The sequence below is a fragment of the Xiphophorus maculatus genome, chromosome 9 (genome assembly GCF_002775205.1).
Source record: "Xiphophorus maculatus strain JP 163 A chromosome 9, X_maculatus-5.0-male, whole genome shotgun sequence".
NCBI classification, from domain to species: domain Eukaryota; kingdom Metazoa; phylum Chordata; class Actinopteri; order Cyprinodontiformes; family Poeciliidae; genus Xiphophorus; species Xiphophorus maculatus.
In genome coordinates this window covers 15,433,110-15,452,341 of record NC_036451.1, presented here as the reverse complement: position 1 = coordinate 15,452,341, position 19,232 = coordinate 15,433,110, and the positions used below count along the sequence as shown (strand labels likewise).

Below are 19,232 nucleotides of genomic sequence, written 5' to 3'. Positions count from 1 at the left end.
GTCATCATTCTGTTTGTTCTGTAAGATTTTCTCACAAACCTTTGTTGGAGAACAAAGGTTTGCTTGTAAATCTTCAAAGCACATGTAACATAACCAAGATTAAATTACACACAGATGGAATCTGTTAATTTGATCAGTTCAGATAGGAAACATTTCCCCCTAATTTTTTTTGGCGATTGAGTAAAGGAGGCAAAATAAATCTGGATGCCACACTTTTCAGATTTGTATTTGTTAAAAAACATGGATATTTTCCCCCACCACTTGGCATTGGTCTATCCTGTAAAATCCCAATAAAATACGGTGACATTTGTAGTTGTGAAATCTAAAAAAAAAAAAATCAGGAAAAGTTCAGTGAGAATGAATACTTTTAAACTATGGAAGACTACAGTATATGAGACATTGTGTCATGATAGCAATAAATTAATGCCACACTGCTGATTGAATTTAATGTGAAAATTGTATTTATTCCTAAATCTATGCACAAACAAAAACACGTCAATTTGAAATTCATTCACACAATAAATAAATCATGACTGACCACCAATTCAGAACCAAAATAAAAAATGTTAATATTTGAATGTTTTATTACATTTTTCAATAATCCAATATATGTGAAGTGATTTCAACTTCAAACAACAAAACTTTTACGTCAACCTAGATCAGAGTGAGTAGTTCATGGTGACAGAAAACAAATAAAATAAATAAAAGCATAATTATATGTTGGGTTCACATAAAAACAAGGCCTTTCACAGTTTCACTTTAGAGGAAAAGACATTTACTAAAAACTTTTATAGATTTTTTTTAGCTTCCACTTATGAGCTTAAGGTAACATTTTTCAGTAAAATTTACATGACTGTTCTTGAACATAAGCCATGGCATTTTCTTTATAGCACAATACTCATTCAAAGCTCGCTCTATGATTACACAAAATACAAGGGTTGTGCGAGAAAAGTAAGGTAGAAACAATTCAGAAGAACTGGAATAAGGGTGCTAAGTACCTTTGATAATAATGTAATAGAGTGCTGTGTATTCACCTTGGGATAGAAGAGTAAAATACAAAATGATCTCAAGTCTGTTTTATACTTTACTAAGAAACACCACATGGCACAGTAACAAAGTTCAACTATGGCACAAATGATTTCAATAAATAACGGCGTGAAGAAAAGCACATCTGCAAATATCAACACATGACATGTGAACCTTTGAGACCACATAAAAATCAGTACACGTTGTAACTCTGCAGAAAGAAAAAAAAACTAACATAAATAGTGAGAGGATACATCAGTTTTCACTGTCAAAGACTTCTTCACGTCATCGTCCTGACGCTGTGATACTCAAACCAGGCAGATAAGGGAGAGCAGCCACGCCTCCTATGACGACCGTCTGGAATGAGTGTTTCCAGCAACGCTCCTGATCCCTGCAGGGCGGCTCCTGCTGCTCCCTCCTCTTATCCTGAACCTGCCCTGCTGCCTGGCCGTCTCCCAGGGACCTGGACAGACACGGCGTGTCTCTGTGTGGGGAGGGGGTTAGTGCATAGAACAGAGCGAAGGAGACACTCTGTGGCTCTGAATGCAGATGGGCCGGAAAAGCAATCGTAACACCTCCTCCAGGTCGCTGCGTCTCTCTCTCTCTCTCTCTCTTTCCTTCTAGGGGAGAAAGAAGTTGATCCTCTGCGGGATGGACTTGCATCCTTGGGCTGAGAAGAGTCTCTCCTCTTTGGGAACGTACAGCATTGCCTTGGCCACCTCATCCAGTGTTGCTTCATCTGCCTCCAGACCTCGCGCTGTGTAGGCATCTCGCGCGCACAGCTTCACGTGACGGTACTCCAGAGGCAGAAAAGGCACAAAGAAGTCAATCAGGTGGTCCGCCATCAGCTCACTCTGAGCAAAGCCCCCTACGAAAGAGAATAATAAAAGTACAAACAACCAAATCAGAATAAAAACAGGATTAAAATTTATCTACGGTCTTGAAAACAAAATAAACCAATAGCAATGATTGATTTAGGACAATAAATCAGACACAGATAATATGTGTGACAGAATATTCAATGATTTCGCTGAACTCTGATCAAGAGCCGCACAGCATTGTGGGGATGTAGGCACAAAAACCTCTCACAGCCAGCTAAGCAAGGTTGGTGGTATCAACTAACTCACTCACTCTGTGGTTACCTAGCAACAACTAGCTCAGCCTCTCTTTGGTTACCTAGCAACAACTTGTTGCTCATATCTGCTTAAAAATAAAAACAGTGTAGTGAAAACTGTGGATAAACCAGGAAATGTCATTCCACCAGACTGGCAGTATTTCAGATATTTAAAACACAAAACTAATCAACAATAATTATCAATATTGACTGGTATAAAACGCTAATACGCTTTTTAGCCCTAGTTTCACTCAGTTTGCAAGCTGCAGAGAAAACAAACAGTTGACTATTTGAACATTAACCTGGCTGAGCCACGTACCTTGGGTCTCCAGAGTTTCAGCTCTAAGCCGATGCTCCAGGTCCTCCATACCAATGTCCTCACGATTCTGACCCGAGTGCCAGAAGTCCAGCGCCACATCATTTATCGTTGCACCGCCTATGTTGCTGTAGTGATGAAATCAGTGGCATGTTTATTGCATTTCTGCACACTTTGGGTCAAGAATAGCAGAGTGGAAACAAACAAACTCTGTAACTGTATTATTTATTTTCTTTTCTTTTTTTTAACCACGCTTATAGTGAAGACAATTGCTAAAGTCAGAAGTTCAACATTTAAGGAAAAGACTCTTAAAAATAAATATCCACTTAAATAATTAGTGAAAATGTATTTGGTGATTATTCGTGTTGATGAAAACATGAATATTATTAATAAAAACCTGGTTGATCTCAGTTACCTCTCAGAGTTCCTACAAGGTTTTCATTTACAAATTCCAAACTTTTCCTGATATATTACAACACAATAGTAGTCTATGTATAATTCTATAATTTATTGTAAAACAATATAGACCTTCTTCTTTGAAGGTCATTTAAAAAAATATGATCATTACCTCTGACCTCAATGCTGCATGTCAAATATGGTAAAATTAGTGACCAACGTGAAATTCACTGAAATAAATTATAACAGTTTAGTTTCTATGTGACGAATTTTGGATTTTTACTTGAGCTTGTTGTCTACTATATTATCTAAGGATTTGGTTTTTCCTACTCGCTCCATGTTGAGCAATTCAGTATGTGTACCGTATTAGAATTAGTCTAGTTTTCTCCCAGTTATAGAAGAGCATTTAAATGACACATAAAATTAGCTTTCATCAGTTTTCCCAGATAGAAATATATAATCAGAAAACTCAACTCTCTTCAAAAGGTCTATGATTTCTATTAATTCACAGATTGGGCCCAATACTGACCCCTGAGGGACACCACAAAGAATGTCCAAAACATGCAGATGAGAACTCCCACAACCTCATACATCACTATCTAAATGAGCTTAGGGTTGGGTTAATTACTGAAGAATATATTCAATGTTTTTGTGAATTTTTAATGAAGATATTGATGGAAAATTAAATTAGATGCTAATAATTTCTGAATATTTGCTTAGAAAAGTTATTTTGTTGACTTTAAATAGTTTCACGTATGATGGGTGTTACAAAATGTTTAGTTAAAGAAAAAATTTGAGAAATGTTTTCTTGGGTATGAAAATGGAGTAAAATAAATTAGAAATGAATAAAACATTTTGAGGACGTCAAACCTCTGCTGGTCAGTACTTCAAGAAGATTTTAGACATAAACTACTAAAAACATGAAAAATACATAAAGAAGGAAACCCATCCTTCACTGAAAATGAGCTGTCAGAATAGCAGTAAGTGGAGCTGAGCTTGTGACCCAGATTTCACATCCCTTAGCCTGATCCACCAACCTGAGGAAGATGAAGATGGCTCTCCGGTAGCTGACCCCATCCACGTTGTCATAGTGATCCATGTAGGGCTTGATGGCATCGATGAGGCCCGGGTGGAGCTTCTCAGCCTCGTCGAAGATGAACAGAGTCTGTGGGCAGCGCAGCACCAAATCTCGGATGGCTTCCCTCAGCTGACCCTGGACCCAGCGAAGAGGAGCAAATTCAATATCACACATTTAATCAATCAAAATTTATTTATACAGCACTCTTTATACAGTCTTTAACACAGTGCTTTAACAGGACACTCATACAAAATAAATAAAGGCACTCGCCTTAAAAACACAAAACTAATAAGTAAATTCAAAGACAAAAACAATAATGATACTACTAATAACAAGGAATTAAAAGAGAGATAAATGAAGCTATTATAGGAGAAGAACTTAATACCTTCAGACCTTCATTTTTCTGACTTTTCCAAATGGAAATAAATTACCTTCTTTTCAACTCATGCTATTACAATGTTTTTATCTCCATGACAATACATGCCACAGTAGATTTTTACAGCACCCAGTCGAATACTGTTCTTCCTACTATCAATCCACTATGTAAAGTTTAGTATTAAAACAGATATTGGGTAAAAATGAGGAACCCATTTGAGCCATTGTGGCCCAGTTGGACTCGTGCCAGGTTCCAAAAATCCACGCATATCTGTGGTGTTGGAGCACCAATATTTGACCTGAAGCATCGGTCCAGATTGTGACCGTTCACCCGCGAGCCGGGTTTCAACACGCAGACTAAACATCTGATTAAGCAAGGGAGCCGACCCACGAACACGTTTACCATGTTCCTGGAACACAACGTCCAGCTCCGTGGGCCGACTGGTTTTCTGGACGTCTCACCTTGTACGTGTCCAGCAGTCTGGCATGGGGGAAGTGGAACGGGGCGATAAACAAACGGACGCACTCGCTCTTCACCCCGTCCCGGTACAGGTTGTCAGAGATGATGCGGGCCACAAAGTTCTTGCCGGTTCCGGTCCAACCGTGGAAGGAGAGTGTTAGAGGCTTGTTGGACTCTGGGTTGTTGATGAAACCCTGGATGGCTTTAAGAACCACGGACTGGACCAGATGTTGGCCGTGGAGCTTCGTCTGCAGGTCCTTGGCCAAACCTGAGTGGGGAAAAAACAACAGACACACAATACAGCACTTGAATTATTTTTCTTTTTTTAATTATTATTTCTTAGCCAGTTTTTACAAATTCAATTAGATTAAAAAAAAATATACTAACAAACTAATATTTCTCCTCTGTAAATGTAAGGTGCATGGTCTCTTGAAGACCTTGAAATGTTGAACCAATCAGTTTAAACACCTATTTCCCAATCAAGCTTCCTGTTCAAACGTAAGATTATCACAGGAACATTAGTCATCCTGGGGATCTTACAAATATGTTCACTGATTGGTTGGCGAGAAACATTAAACTAACAATAAAATGAGATAACAGAAAACAATAAAGAGGCTCGGCCAACTTTCTTAGAGCTGGAACGAAACGCAGTCAGGAGTGTCATGGAGAAAACTATGTTTTCTCTTCCTCCTTCCTTGGGAGATTTTAAGGAAAGTAGCAGCCAGGTGTTGCTCACCAAACACACTTGATTCTCTGATGGTCAGTGAGCACGACTGCCTTTGTAAAAGCAGAAGTTTCGGTGAAGTTAAATGTTGACGTTCACGGAAGCACAATCAGAAAAAGACAGACAACTAGGTAGGAGAAATGTTTTTCTCTCTGAAAGGAATGTGGCAGTGTGACTTCTGTAGCGTATAAATTACACTAATTTACACATCAACAAATATCTCCCTAACCTTAAAACTCAAAAACTGCATAAAATGATCTGCAATCTGATCAAAGGAAATATTTGTTGATCAATTGGTGCACCTTTAACACCAATCAAGCAGTTTGGTGGAGGGATGATCATCTGGGCCAAGGACCTGAGCAACTTGCAGTCATTGAGAATTATTCTACAGTAAACATTAAATCTTAGCCCCTAAATATTGCAAGGGCCTAATTAAAGTTCAGACCTATACCAAAAGCAAAATGTTCTAGCCAGACTCAAGGAATGTCCACATCAGAAACTGTGCTAAAGAGAAACTCAAACTTTCTCTCCAACAATACTTCAAATTACTGCTAATGAAGGTGGTTGGACGGGTTGTCTCTCCCCACAGACACACAATGTTGCAGTTGTTTACTCTCAGATTGGCTAAGCAGAGGTGAAACACACACAAACAAATCACCTGTGATGTTGTTGGTTATCCTGCAGTCTCCAGACTCACAGCACTGGCCCAGGCTACAGTACCACTGATGCAGCAGGCTGGTGTAGTCCTGAGGAAAGCCTGGCCAGAGGTCCCCGACAGGAACTTCACACAGCAACAGAGACATAAACCCGGGTTTATAACACTGTAGTAAGCACTGATCGTCTTTCAAAACAAAGACGGAAACTTCTGATCAGTGCAATCCTGCTCACCTTGCTGTGTGGCATCATCCTGGTGGGGCTGACACTCCCCCTCCCAGATGTTGCAGTAGAAGTAGTTGAAATAGTAAGTGGAGACGTTGCTAATGCTATCGAGGGGGAAGATGTCGGCCTCTGCGGACAGAGCGCAGATCAGAGGCAGCAGCCAGCGCACAAACATCGGGGAGCAGGGCGGAGAGCCGCGGCGGCAGAGGAGATACAGGGCAGCGGAGCTTCTCTCCCATTTATTTAAACCACCAGCTCGCTACGTGACAGCCTGCTGTGGGTGCGTACAGATCCAGTCTCCACCCACGCTACGGTACCAGCTGTAAATTATGTCCGGGAAAGCACTAGCTTCGCCCAGCCGGTTCCGCCTGACTCCGCCCACACAGAAAAGAGGGGAAAAGCAGCGGCGGCAGATTGATTTCTTCCCCTCCACATGTAGCTTTACATAAAGAGGCGTATTGTTTCCTCTTCCTCATTTGGTACAGAAAAACACTAACATCACAGCAGCAGCGATTTATTTTCCTCACTACTAGACTTCCTTACAAGGAAGCTGCTGTTGTATTATTTTACTCTTTTGCTTACCGGGATAAATATTGATTGCAATATTTATTTTATGAATATCAATGAAAAAGATGTCAATTCGCATCTACGTTTAAATAATGTACAAATTAACTCATTTTTGTGACATGCTCAGACGTCATGACGCACCATCTCTAACCCCTCCCTGGCTGTGATTAATAATAATCAGTGACCTCATGCTGGCCATCATAACTGACTGACTTAAAATGTTTCCAACTATGTATTTGATAACTGCAATAATATGGACAACTGAAACTTTAATATGATGTTTTAAAATAACAGCAAAAATGGTAAATCCTTAGAAAAAATCTGAATTTCTACATATTCTTCAACCAGGTCTATGTCTTATTAAAATTAATATTTTATTTGTAAATAATTATCTACAATTAATAATTGGTTATATACAATAATACAACCAACTGTTTTCCACTGTAGAGCCTGGCTCCTCTACATGGGGACTACTTTAACAATCATGTGGCGACAAACCAAAACCAAAAGCCATGACAGATTTGCTGGAGTTTATTAGGAAAATTGCGATGACGGAACATGAAATTTAGATAAAATGAAAAAACTATTTTTAGGAACCTAAAAGTTTTTAACTGTATAAACAAATCCTTTAATTTGATCAGCAATCAAGTTTCTGCCATGACGATATTTGTTTTAACAAGACAGTTTTTATGTAGAAGGTCTTGCATGTTAACCATCTGCACCATCATTACTGTAATACCTTTGTCACTACTTAAACTCTGGGCTCGTTTAGTTATGTCTTGTGGAGAGGCTATATGTTGTTCAATGTCGACGTCCTGTATATTTGGGCCACTAAGTGGAGCCAAAGCAACTAGGTCAAAGTAAAAGTAACCCGTTACAAAACTATACGTAAAACTTAAGTTCAAGTCACCTTAAGAGCTGCATATTTTTAATTTGTATACATTTAACGTAATAGGTTTTTCCAGGGTTTCCAATACAAAATTCCTTCAGTTCTTGAAGTTGGAATCAATTGTTGAGTCATTTTCATAAAGACATGAACTCAGTCAGGGGCGGCTCTAGCCTCCATGAGGCCCTAAGTGAAATGTGGTTATGGGGCCCTCTAGTTCTGCTAACAATGTGGACCAGCTGCAATCAGCAGTCCGATCATTAGGTCATTCACACACCTGCTATAAACTTATTGCATCTCTGGCAGTGCTGTTTACATTATACATGTATAATAACATACATTTATTGGCCAACTGATTTATCGACCAGTTGATTTCTGGCCACCAATTTCCTTCATTTTGGGGGATCGTGATCAGCTCATACTTCCATGTGAAGCTCATCTTATCCCCTAATCTTATCTTTGTGAGCAAAGGTTTAAAAATCAGTCTCTGTCCTCTTCTGCTCTGCAGTGAGAGGTGTGACTGACAGACCGACCCACCAGGTCAGGTCTGCACGTTTGCAGTTAACAATATTCACCCCCATTGTTGCCAACTCAGTGACTTTCTTGCTACATTTAGCGACATTTCAGACAAAAAAAATATTCATATCAACCAAAATCAGCTGATCATCAGGCTTTTTAAATATCGGTAACCAGGGATTGGCCAGAAAACTGCAATCGGTGCAGCCCAACTTAATATGGAATACATGCTAACATTCATGACATTCTCGTTACCGGCAAAGCGTGCGGTACCTACCGCGGCCACCAGGGAGCCCCAGAAGCATTATTTTTCTTTTTATCCATAAAATGATTTCTACATACATGATCAAATATATATTATTGTTAAAACCAATCACTTAATATTGAAATTGTGTGTTTTTGATATGACATAGAAATTACTAAAAAACAAAATGTAAAAAAAAAAAATCAGCTCCTCTGAGCCCTTTGTGGCCCCAAGTGGCTGCTTAGTTTGCTTATGCCTTGGGCCAACCCTGAACTCAATTCAAACGACAAAGAAATTTAAGGTAAATCCAAGATATTTACTGGCCATTTATCAAATTAACTCGTCAGTATACCACTGGCTTTATAAAAGCGATTATCTGAGCAGTATAAAGTCTCATTGTGGCACTTTGAGAAGAACTGCTTTAAACCAGATTCATTTTAAAATTTCTTTCCCAAATTTACTTTAAAAAGCTTTCTACAGCTTTCCAGCTCAATCCCTACAAAATGGCCATTTCTTTCTACAGGCATCAACCCAGTTTGACACCAGGATCATTTCAATTTGAAGTTACAGTAAAAAAAGAACAAAACCCATCAATCCTTTAAACGTTTGTGGTGATTCACAAGAAAAGGAAGAAACAGGGAACCTCATTAACATTAAACATCTTAATTTCATTTAAACTTAAAACTAGTTCAAGTCCGGCAAATACTTCCAGACCATGGACTGCATAAGACTTCTATTACTTTATTAATAGTGGGTTTTACCATGTTCAGCATTGTTTTAGCTTTTTTTTAACCCCAATGGAAAATTATCCCTTTGCTTTTTAGCATCGACTACATTTTCTTAAGTGTTAATGTTTCACCTCAGTGCCATCAAAAATAAATTCAGTACAACTTGGTTAAACATTTTATATCTTCATTGACTTGTGACAAGTAATCCATAACTGGGTTCATTTCAAATCTTTATTAAATTATAAATAAACTCCAGAAGCTCAGACAGGTTCAGATCACAGCATCAGTTCAGTAAATCAAGGATAAGGTTCCAATCATCTTCATGTCGGCGCCTGCAAGAAAGCAGCTCATCAGACCAAAGTCTCTTCTAATGAACATGTAGGTCTCCAACTGACCACAAAACCTCAGAAATAATGGAACGGTAAGGGTTATAATCAATGCTTATATTCATTTGGCAGAATCTTTTCATCACTGGTTAAATGGTCAGCTTATAGAAACTCCTAAAATGTGTTTAAAAAATTAAATTAAATCTTACCGTTGCTTAAGTTCATCTCCTGTAAAGAATGAATGAGAACCTTATTACAGGTCAGCAACCGATTTTAAAATGTTTCCATTCACTGGGTCGCTCAGTAATATTTTGCATTTGTCTACATTACAGTTCAGGTCAGACATTTGTTTGGACATCACCGAACCCACATTTAATGTTTCACAACAGTGACTCATTCCTTACCAAAGTTTAAAGTGTCCGCTTTCACGCTGCAGTCCAAAAGTATTGTTGACCTGAAGAGACAAGAGCATTAGTCAGATAAACAACCAAGGCAGGAACAGGACTACCACTGAACTGACCACATCAGCTAGAGCTAATATAACACGTCATGGTTAATCAGTCGTCATTTTGTCATCACAGGTCAGATTATGATCAATCCCAGGTAAAGGTGTGGCTTCTCCTCAACCAGGTGCTCAAAAGATGTCATTTTTACTCACCTTTCAGTTCAGCTTCCTCCAATATGAGCTGCCACTCCCCTCAGAGGCTCTATAAATGGGAAAAATAGATGTCTTAAAATTACACAGCACTGTGCAAACCTAAAAAAAAATACTAACTTCAGATCAGAGAGTTACTTATTTCCTCAACGGGATCAGCGACCTGATTCAAACTCATCACACCTGAACTTCCTTTAGCGTCAACCTGTAGCGCTTAAAAATCTTACCTGTGAAGCAGCAGGAAGTCGCATGATGACATTCACTCCTATCAGAAAGCAGGAGATAAAACTGATCAGCTGCGACTTTAAGCAACCAGGACATTCAGATATTTGTGTTTGATACGTCAGCTAGGGGTGAAAGACAATATGAGTTCTTCATGGGATAATCTGCTGAACTATGCAGTCATCATTGTATCAAATGTTATCGAAAGATGCATCTTCACTATAAAGCTCACCTTCATCAGCTGCTGCAGACCCTGGTTCCTGAAAAACAAAAAGAAATTTAAGTAAAAGGGTCACTGAGCTACTGTATGCAAGGTTAGGGAACCCGGTGCATCAGATAGGAGCGAAAGTTTGTTCTTCACAGTGATCTGTTGAACTATAAGATCATCACTGCATCAGGTCAAGTGTATACTTATTATTTCTAATAAAAACTCACCAACAGATTCAAAACCTGGAGCAGAGAGCATGAGGATGCCAAACACCTGCAGGAGAAACAGGCTGATTACTAAGAGTTGAGGTTTAAGCACAGACATCCATCCTTCAGCTCAAGCTGTGTCAGAATAAAGTCCTCTTTCACTCTTTTTCAGAGAGATTCCCATTGTTTTATAACAAAATTCATCACAGACAGTCATCCAGAAAACATGGAGTATATGTAGTTTGGTCATTACCTGCATCTCAGTCGTTGAAGCGATCAGCGTACCTGAAAGATAAAGATGAGCAATTAAAAAAAGGATTCAGATTCAACGACAAAATGCATCGAGTTCTTTGTGGCTCAGATTATAAATATAGGTGGTTGAGTATCGTCATCCATCCAGTCGAGAGTAGCAAATAATTGTCATCATTGCAGCACAAGATTATTGAGACGGTGATCAGAGGCAGACTAATGCTTCACTCAGGTGTTGCTCCAGGCTACAGTGGAAATTTCCTCAATCTTGACCTAGGAATAACTGCATCTAAATATTAACAGTTTAATCAGAAAACTGACTTTTATTGGAACAAGTTACAAAATGTAGCCTAGTCTAACAATGTTTAGTCCAGGTGAGTACCTATACATTTTGTTTTTACATTTTTAAAATCTGAATGCAGTTCTTTCACATTTAGTAGATCAGTTAATCCAATGTCTGAAATGAACCATTTCATGATGGTCACGTTTTACTTTCAGAGCTGCAGATTTACGCCAGTGTTCATTAGGCTTGTGGCCTAAACTTACAGCATATTTAGCTAGAGACACTAGATTACATGAATATGCATTGTATAACTACTTTGGCACCGAGATTAACTGGATCTCAGTACCCAAACTAGCACAGTACATTAATCAGTTAAAGCAATCCAATCCACTGCATTTTGATGAATGAATGACATGAATAATAAAAAAGGTTCAGTTACATAGTCTGCAATATTTTTATTTTTGCTAGTCAACTTATTTTGGAACAGCTCAAATTCACAGTACACACCAGAGAGATGCATTATTCTGCCTTCAAATATGTTACAAAGCTGTAGAGCCTCACCTCCATCCTACTGGTCCTTCAGCTGTCTGAATTATTCCATAACCTGTGGATGATTTCTCATTAGCACTGTTCAGTTTAGCAGATTACACATTAAAGCTGAACTGATGAGGCCTCATTGTTAACATTTCTCAGAAATCACTTCTGTCCACTACTCTTACAACTTAATCATCGACCTTCACACAGGATGACCCCTAGTGAGGGAAAACTTACACACCTATGCATAAGGTGCAGATTTACAGTAGTCAGATGATCCATGGTTTCCTTAAACAGAAAATATAAGCAATTAGAATCGTCACACAATTTAGCTTTGGCGCAAATTCGTGCTAAGCTAACTTTAAGGAAACTGCTCACCATGCCACATGGCTTCCCATCTCGGCATATCCCGTACACCGCCCTGCAAACAAGAAAGCAGCATTTTAATAAATATTACTGAGCTAAACTTATTTTTGCATCAATTAGAGAGCCCCGTCTTTAGGAGGAGCTGCACGGCTAACATCTCAGGCCTGCAGCCAAACTGTCCCATTGAGTCAGAGTGTTGTGTCGCATCACATTAACTCAGATGTCCCTAACAACACGAAATTACATCATTCATCTATGGGACAACGACTATTTACAGTTACAGTGAAGTGCAGCGAGGCTGGCATAGTCAGCTACATGCTAACACCAACACGTGGCTGAGGCCTACAGGAGTTTCCCCCTAAAATAAAACTTAAAACTAAAAGAAATAAAAAAAAAAACGTAAAGCTGCATCAACAACAGCAAAATTACAAACAAATAATTAATGTGGTCAAACAGTCAATTAATTAAATTAAAACTGCAGCGGCTAAATTGCAACATCCTTACCTCGGACAGAGACGAAATGGGAGGGAGAAACCGGTGCGAGAGGTTTATATAGATAATCTCGCAAAGGCTGATGGGAAAAAAAGTAGGAAGACCTTTAGCGCCATCTACTGCCTTTCGATTACAATTTCTGCCTCCAAGTTCAATTATTTGTAAAATAGTTTTGGAAGCACAAGTTTATCCCTCATGACGTTCCTACAAGAACAAAAAGCTAGTCTAAAAGGAAGTCTATATTTGAAATATGTTTGACCCTCTGAAGTGTGACAAAAATACTTACAATGATGCACGTAAGATACTGAAGCAAGCATACATTATGCCAAGATTATGCATTACTTATATGTTTTTTTCTAATACAAACATACTAGCCGTTACAGTTTTTTCCTGTTGTGCTATGTTTATTAAATACTACCATTTTCTTTATTTTTATTCTTTAAAAAGAAATAGTGCTAAATAAAAACACTGGAAAGCATTAAACTACTCACTCATGGATACTGTAGAGCTATAATATTCTACATAAAAAGATCTTTTTAACGGATTAGCAGTAATTAACAATGACGCCAACATTAATATATTGGAGCACTTTAAATTAGACCAGTAAATTGTGAAGAGCCGATGGAGGTAACTCTTGTGATGCTGCAGAGACGCCTCTAAGGAAGCAAACATATTTCTTTGTTTTCAAGAGCACCTTAGAAAAATTGCAGTTTTTCCCCAACCAGGCCAATGGACATCAGAAGATGCCAGTTTTCTGAGCGAGTAACATGAAGACCTGGTTGGACTTAAGAGAGATTTTTCCTGGGCCAAAAATACGACTTCTGGTCTTTAGTCAGTGGAAGCTAAGATTTATCCGTCTGGCTGATTAATGAGGTGGTCTTCATTTAAAATACAAAAGGCCCCAGATCAGCATCCTTGCAGTCAAGCATGGTGGTGGGAACATAAGGCTGTGGGTGTTTTTCAGCCACTGAGACCAAAGTAAATGGCATCATAAAAAATGACAAGATGATCCCTCTTAAGCATGGTCTCATTATCTTTAGATCGATGCTGTTCTCATTTACTATCAAACATCTTTTCAGTGGTATAAAAACAACTTCAAATCTGCCAAGGACATAAATAATTTTGGGTTTTACAGCAACGGCTACAGCATTCAACCTGAACAGTTCCTATTTCTACTCCTATTTGTATTATTGCCCTATTACCGTAGTTGACCTATGCTGTAATTTATTCTACAAGGAAGAGAAGGAAAGTACGTCTTATTATGAAGGTTTGATACACAATACTAAAAATGTAAAAAACAACTTTACAGCAGTTATGAAAGAAGGTGACCTAAAATAAATAGACCAAATCTGACAGGAAATAACTCTCAAAGATTTAATATAATGCTTCAATAATCAGGAGAGTCAGATACAATCAATGGTTATGATGAGAAGGAAATTTAAAAAAAAAGAAATACATTTGTTTTGATTGCTTCTATCAGGCAATACTGAAATGAAAGGCAAGGCCTCTATTCAACAACTTATACAAAAAACATGAAGAGAAAAAAAGACAAGCAAAGCTTCAAATTGAGCTTAAGACCAGGTGGACAATTACAAAGGCCTTTCATTTGTGTTGATGTTACTGAAATTTCAGAATCAGCAGTAAGTTTTTAGATCATTTCAAGTTTTTTTTTTTGTCTTTGTATCAATTGATAATTAACTCTTCAACTACTAATAAGAGGGCTAGTTTTTGTCATTGTTCGGCATGTTCTTATTATTTTTTTTAACCCCCAAATTCAGTTTTAAATATTAAAATCAGCAGTGAGTCAGTGATCAAAAGGCTTAGTATTGACCAACATGTGGTTCTGGATGTAAAAACACAAAAATATTAAACAGAAACCAGTCGGATGAGTCTACTCTGTTGGCTCACTTTAAGATGAGAAGATGATCTGCAGGACAAATGGGAGACTTTACATCCTCACTATGGAGAAAGAACAACATGTAAACAATCCGTTTTGTTCAGGAATGCCTTCAGGTAACCGTTTGCTGTGCAGCTCAAAATCCCTCCACTCTCTTTTTCTTTAAACTTCATATTTCTTTTTTGGCATAACTGGCACTGAAACTTTGAATTGCATATATTCCTTTAATATATATATCTCACATCTCCTGATCAGTGGATTTAGATGCCATGGCTCATGTTTTGCTTCTGGTTAACACTAAAGATACAAAAAAACTAAATTGGCCACACTGACATGAAAACGAAACGATGAAAAGCAAAATGGAATGCCTCCGAAAGACGGAAAGCCATCAAGTTCATATCCCCAATAGTTTTATAGTATTGCCAGAAAAAAACAGAACAAAAAAAATTGGAAATAAAAAGAATATATATTTTCCTTATATGTATATCTATATATAAAGATCAGTTAGAACTAGTAGCAGGCAAGCAGAGAAATTCTCTCCCGCCGCTTTAGGATCGATCCGCTCCACTGCTATAAGGCTGTCAGACTCTGGGAGGGTGCAGCAGCTTTCTTTCCTCAGTCAGATTCCCTGAGATGTAGAGCGCCGGTTATTTTATCAAGCTTCACTTGAATTGTACACCATCAATCACAAACCTCTTGCTCCCCCTTATATAATGAAACAAAAAAAAACCCATGTATTTTGGAAAACAAGTGCTCCTCTGGATCATCGAGAGTGTGGATCTAAAGCTGATGGTCGACTCTTGTGTCCCCTCTCAGCGGTGCCGAGTTTCACATAAGGGAGAAGAGAAAGGGATGGGATCAATGGCCAGCGAAGAGGAAATTGCCCAAGTAAGGAGAAGAGCTCATGTTTACATCTTTGATGCTTTCATTCATTTCCATTTTTTATACAGTCAGATGCAAAGCAGTGTACAGGTTCAATCAGTCATCCCAAGGCTTGAATAAGAAGTGTTGTTTTTTTTTTTTTGCAAAAGAGTTCTTATGAAGACTCTTGTGTCTGTGCAGATTTCTTTTTGCACTTCTGTGTTCATCAGAGCGGCGTGGCGTTCTCAGTGCCTTTGAGAGGCTAATCTCTTTAATAGCGGCTCATCGTAGACCCAGCACTCCCCGTCCTCATGGAACAGCTGGAGAAAACATGAGGCAAATCATTTATTTTAAACAGCTATATAAAGATCTCATCTTAAAAAGGCAACTCTAACAAAAACACTTTACAACAGTTTAAATCTCCTGTACAACTAAAACATCACATTTTACTTTTACCAATCACTTTGAGAGAAAACGGCGTAGTCGCGGGCTCGGAAAAGAATTAAAAAACTTAAAGTTTTTCACATCCAAATCATACATTTGAATATATTTCTTTGAGGTTTTATGTGATAAAATGGATTCAACTAAGACACTGGGTTGCCACCAGGGCAAAACTAGGCTGGAATGGCAGCAGACAGGCGTGTGTGTGTCTGCTCTGGACTTTTGGATGTGGGCCTGGAGTCCAGAAGGCTAAAATCAAATGAAGCCAGTTCTCTTTACCAAGTACAATGTTTGTATAGAACAAGTGGAAAAGGACTGTCCAGAGGAGTAAAGATGATCGCTACAGCGCCTCCTGTTGTGCAGACAGTAAAACATCCAGATTGTATTTCTGCTAAGTGTCAGGGTAATTAAAGTTGGTAATTATTCTGATTGAGTATGTCCGGTTGTTACTTACAATTGTCATTATTACCATTATTATTATCAATAGATTTTATGTCTTATGAGAGTTTGTTACCATTTTGTCTATGTAATATAATTTATTTTGTTGGCTCTTTAGCCCAGTATATTGAACAGGCAGATGAATATTATGATGTGGTTGTAATTACAAATTGAGATAAGAGGTAGGATTAAATAAGTGTTCACTTCTTTTCTCCGTTTCAAACAGAAAAGTAGTGGTTAACTAATTATTTCGTTCTTGGTTATGCATGCACATGTTTTCTCTGTCCTCTTTGAAATAAATTCATCAAATCAAAGGTTTTGACCACAGCTGTGGATTTGTGGCAAGAAGCCATGGAAACAAAGGCAGAAAGCCTCACCCTAGTTTCCCACTGCCGCTCCTTCTCCTTCCTCTCTCTGGCCTCGGCTCTTTGCTTCTCCTCCAGACGATGTTTGGCTTCTGTTGCTGCATCGATGTCTTTAAGCTTCAGGTTCAGGGTCACATCTCCCCATAGTCTAGAGCACAAACCAGGGTTAAAAATGCTCATGTCTGGATAGAGATATTTAAATAGTTCACTTAAAATTTGCAGCCAATTTTACCTCCGGGACTCGTACTCAAGCTGGTCCTCCAGTTTTCTCACTTTCTTCTTTATGATGCCAATTTTCTTAGTGTCTATGAACGGCGTGTTCTCCTGGGATCATAGAAAACATTTAGATGTTACTTAATGTGATGGAGGGATAAGGCAGGATAAATGCTTATTTGTTGGCAGGAGAAACCATGTTCTGTCTTTTTTTTGTGCCAGAAACTGGTGTATTTTTTTAGCATTCAGTTTTATAAATATAAAGTCTTTAGTTTAGGAAACAAGTTGTAACAGTTTATGTTATTAGAAAAGTAACAAATACAAAGCTGCCTGGGTTTTATCTGAGGTGGAAACGTTACAAATCAGCAGCAACATCAATTGTGATGAATTCTTGTTTTCTGTGTCAAGTTGTTTGAAATTGTCAAATTTCTCACCTGAATACAAGTGGTCTTCTAAGGATGGCTACATGTTTATGTACAAATATATACTTTCAATTTTTTAAAATAAATGCCACTATTCTCTTCAGTCCACAAAAAAAAGAGATTTTCTAAACTCTTAACTCCTTTATTTCCAGACTTAATTGAAAAAAAAGGAAATTTTTCCAGATCGAGATTGTTCCAAATTGACAAGAATTTGAGTTCAATAAATTCAGGAGGGCTAAAACTGCGAAGGAGCTTTACTATTAGAGTTTGTTAAAGAATCATGATGAGCAAGTTTACCGGCCCCTCCACCCGGAGCACGGAGGGGATTTGTTGCTATAAGCAAATATCATAAATCAACAATAATATTCCTGAGCAAAAGAAAAAAAGAAGCAACAACTCACTCCAGTTGCCAGCTTGGAATACATCACTCCGTTCCATTCTCCTTCAATGGAGCAGAAAGATTTCTTGTCATTTGGCGCACTGGGAGAAAATAAGATGCAGAAAAATGTTAAAATATAGACCCATACCCCTGGAAAAAATGAGTTTGAAAGTTGTTACAAAGCTTCATCATTCATCTTACAAAATTTCTGCTGTGACCCTGTGCTTCTTCCCGCCATAGAAAGGTTTGGTGTGGAACACGATGGTGGCGCTGTAGCCTGACTTGGAGCAGGATATGTTGCACTCTCCACCCAGCTCCACCCACGGCACTGTCAGAATCGACCTGCGGAGACGGTCTAATGATCAGAGAGGTCCACTGCAACAAATGTCCAGAGACGGCATGGGCATGGTGCAGCACATACCTGCCATATCCATTAGGGAAGGTGAGGATGTAATGCTCATCATGCTCCAAACATGACACACAACCTAGGTAGCAACCAGAACATAAATATCAATACATAATTATTATTCTGTGCAAGCATGTTGTGTTTGAGGAGGAGTCTCCTTTACCTTGACCGATGTTGTGGACACCTATAGACATGCCGAGAAACTTTGACTTCGTCCAGATGTGAGCGTTGAACTGGATCTTCTTACTTAAACACTCTGCGTAAAATGCAGAAACTACATGGAGAATAAAAGAACAAGATGATGGTGAAGTGAACGAAAAACTAGCCAGACAAAAATCTGCTTCAGGCAAAATGTCTCAGTTTTCTGGATCTTAATCACTGAAAGGTTGAGCAGAGAATGCTGAGATGAGGATGCTTGGTGACTTACTGGGTGGGTGGTGAGAGACCTGCTCTGCCACAAAACATACACTGCTGGGAGAAGACCAGGGAACTGGACCATCTGATACCGTCTCCTGGAAAGTCCAACAAAGCACAAGTCAGACAGAAGGAACATTAAACACTAACCTATTACTTTGTGTTGGATTATTTCATAAAATCCTAATACAGACTTTACATTTCCTGGTAGATAAAATTTTAAAAAGTTTAAATATTTCTGCAAGGCCTTTTTAAATTCTAAAATAAAGTCAGGATTTTCTCACCACAGGTGAAGAAGCTTCTTCTTTTTCATTTGGAAGATCCCAGTGGCAGAAGAAGACTTCACCCAGGATTGGGTTGTAAGGTTTTTTGGCCACTGAGCCTTTTCTGCCTGCATGGAAAGCGGACAGGTACCACTTCACCACCTGAACCATGCGTTCTCTGGGCTCCGGTTGGTCAGCGATACTAGTCAGGCATGCAGAACAATAAGGTTAAAAGACCGTTACAAGTTCTGCATCATGGTTCCTCTGCAGAAAGAGTCGTCAC

General features: G+C 38.6%; 2 protein-coding genes, 1 long non-coding RNA gene and 5 other non-coding genes across 11 annotated transcripts in view; all 8 read right to left on the bottom strand.

Moving 5' to 3' along the window:
• Positions 1-566: 566 nt before the first annotated feature.
• Positions 567-6,728, bottom strand: tor3a (torsin family 3 member A). The gene is made up of 6 exons (XM_005806358.3): positions 6,378-6,728; positions 6,148-6,270; positions 4,768-5,033; positions 3,890-4,065; positions 2,460-2,584; positions 567-1,894 (listed from the first exon to the last, which is right to left on the bottom strand). The coding sequence occupies exons 1-6, from the start codon at positions 6,541-6,543 to the stop codon at positions 1,647-1,649; spliced, it is 1,104 nt and encodes a 367-aa protein (XP_005806415.1). The 5' UTR covers positions 6,544-6,728; the 3' UTR covers positions 567-1,646.
• Positions 6,729-9,523: 2,795 nt separating this feature from the next.
• Positions 9,524-12,542, bottom strand: LOC111609677. The gene is made up of 11 exons (XR_002753251.1): positions 12,371-12,542; positions 12,234-12,280; positions 12,020-12,062; positions 11,180-11,211; positions 10,948-10,993; positions 10,745-10,772; positions 10,518-10,555; positions 10,294-10,342; positions 10,040-10,089; positions 9,845-9,863; positions 9,524-9,641 (listed from the first exon to the last, which is right to left on the bottom strand). It is a non-coding gene; the product is annotated as an uncharacterized LOC111609677 (long non-coding RNA).
• On the bottom strand, positions 9,710-9,786 carry LOC111609796. Its single transcript, XR_002753335.1, has one exon. It is a non-coding gene; the product is annotated as a small nucleolar RNA SNORD47 (small nucleolar RNA).
• On the bottom strand, positions 10,626-10,707 carry LOC111609797. Its single transcript, XR_002753336.1, has one exon. It is a non-coding gene; the product is annotated as a small nucleolar RNA snR60/Z15/Z230/Z193/J17 (small nucleolar RNA).
• Positions 10,837-10,910, bottom strand: LOC111609798. Its single transcript, XR_002753337.1, has one exon. It is a non-coding gene; the product is annotated as a small nucleolar RNA snR60/Z15/Z230/Z193/J17 (small nucleolar RNA).
• Positions 11,060-11,141, bottom strand: LOC111609794. Its single transcript, XR_002753333.1, has one exon. It is a non-coding gene; the product is annotated as a small nucleolar RNA SNORD79 (small nucleolar RNA).
• LOC111609800 lies at positions 12,128-12,193 on the bottom strand. The gene has a single exon (XR_002753339.1). It is a non-coding gene; the product is annotated as a small nucleolar RNA SNORD75 (small nucleolar RNA).
• Positions 12,543-14,210: 1,668 nt separating the features above from the next.
• The window catches only part of osbpl9 (oxysterol binding protein like 9), a 34,247-nt gene continuing 29,225 nt past the window's right edge, over positions 14,211-19,232 (bottom strand). For all 4 annotated transcript variants that reach the window (XM_023339440.1, XM_014471530.2, XM_023339441.1 and 1 more), the window contains 9 exons: positions 18,971-19,151; positions 18,700-18,784; positions 18,436-18,546; positions 18,288-18,351; positions 18,068-18,208; positions 17,889-17,967; positions 17,085-17,176; positions 16,865-17,000; positions 14,211-15,928 (listed from right to left, as the gene is read on the bottom strand). In XM_023339440.1, coding sequence (XP_023195208.1) covers positions 15,854-15,928; positions 16,865-17,000; positions 17,085-17,176; positions 17,889-17,967; positions 18,068-18,208; positions 18,288-18,351; positions 18,436-18,546; positions 18,700-18,784; positions 18,971-19,151 — 964 coding nt within the window. In that variant the 3' untranslated portion in view covers positions 14,211-15,853. The remainder of the gene's footprint in view (positions 15,929-16,864; positions 17,001-17,084; positions 17,177-17,888; positions 17,968-18,067; positions 18,209-18,287; positions 18,352-18,435; positions 18,547-18,699; positions 18,785-18,970; positions 19,152-19,232) is intronic.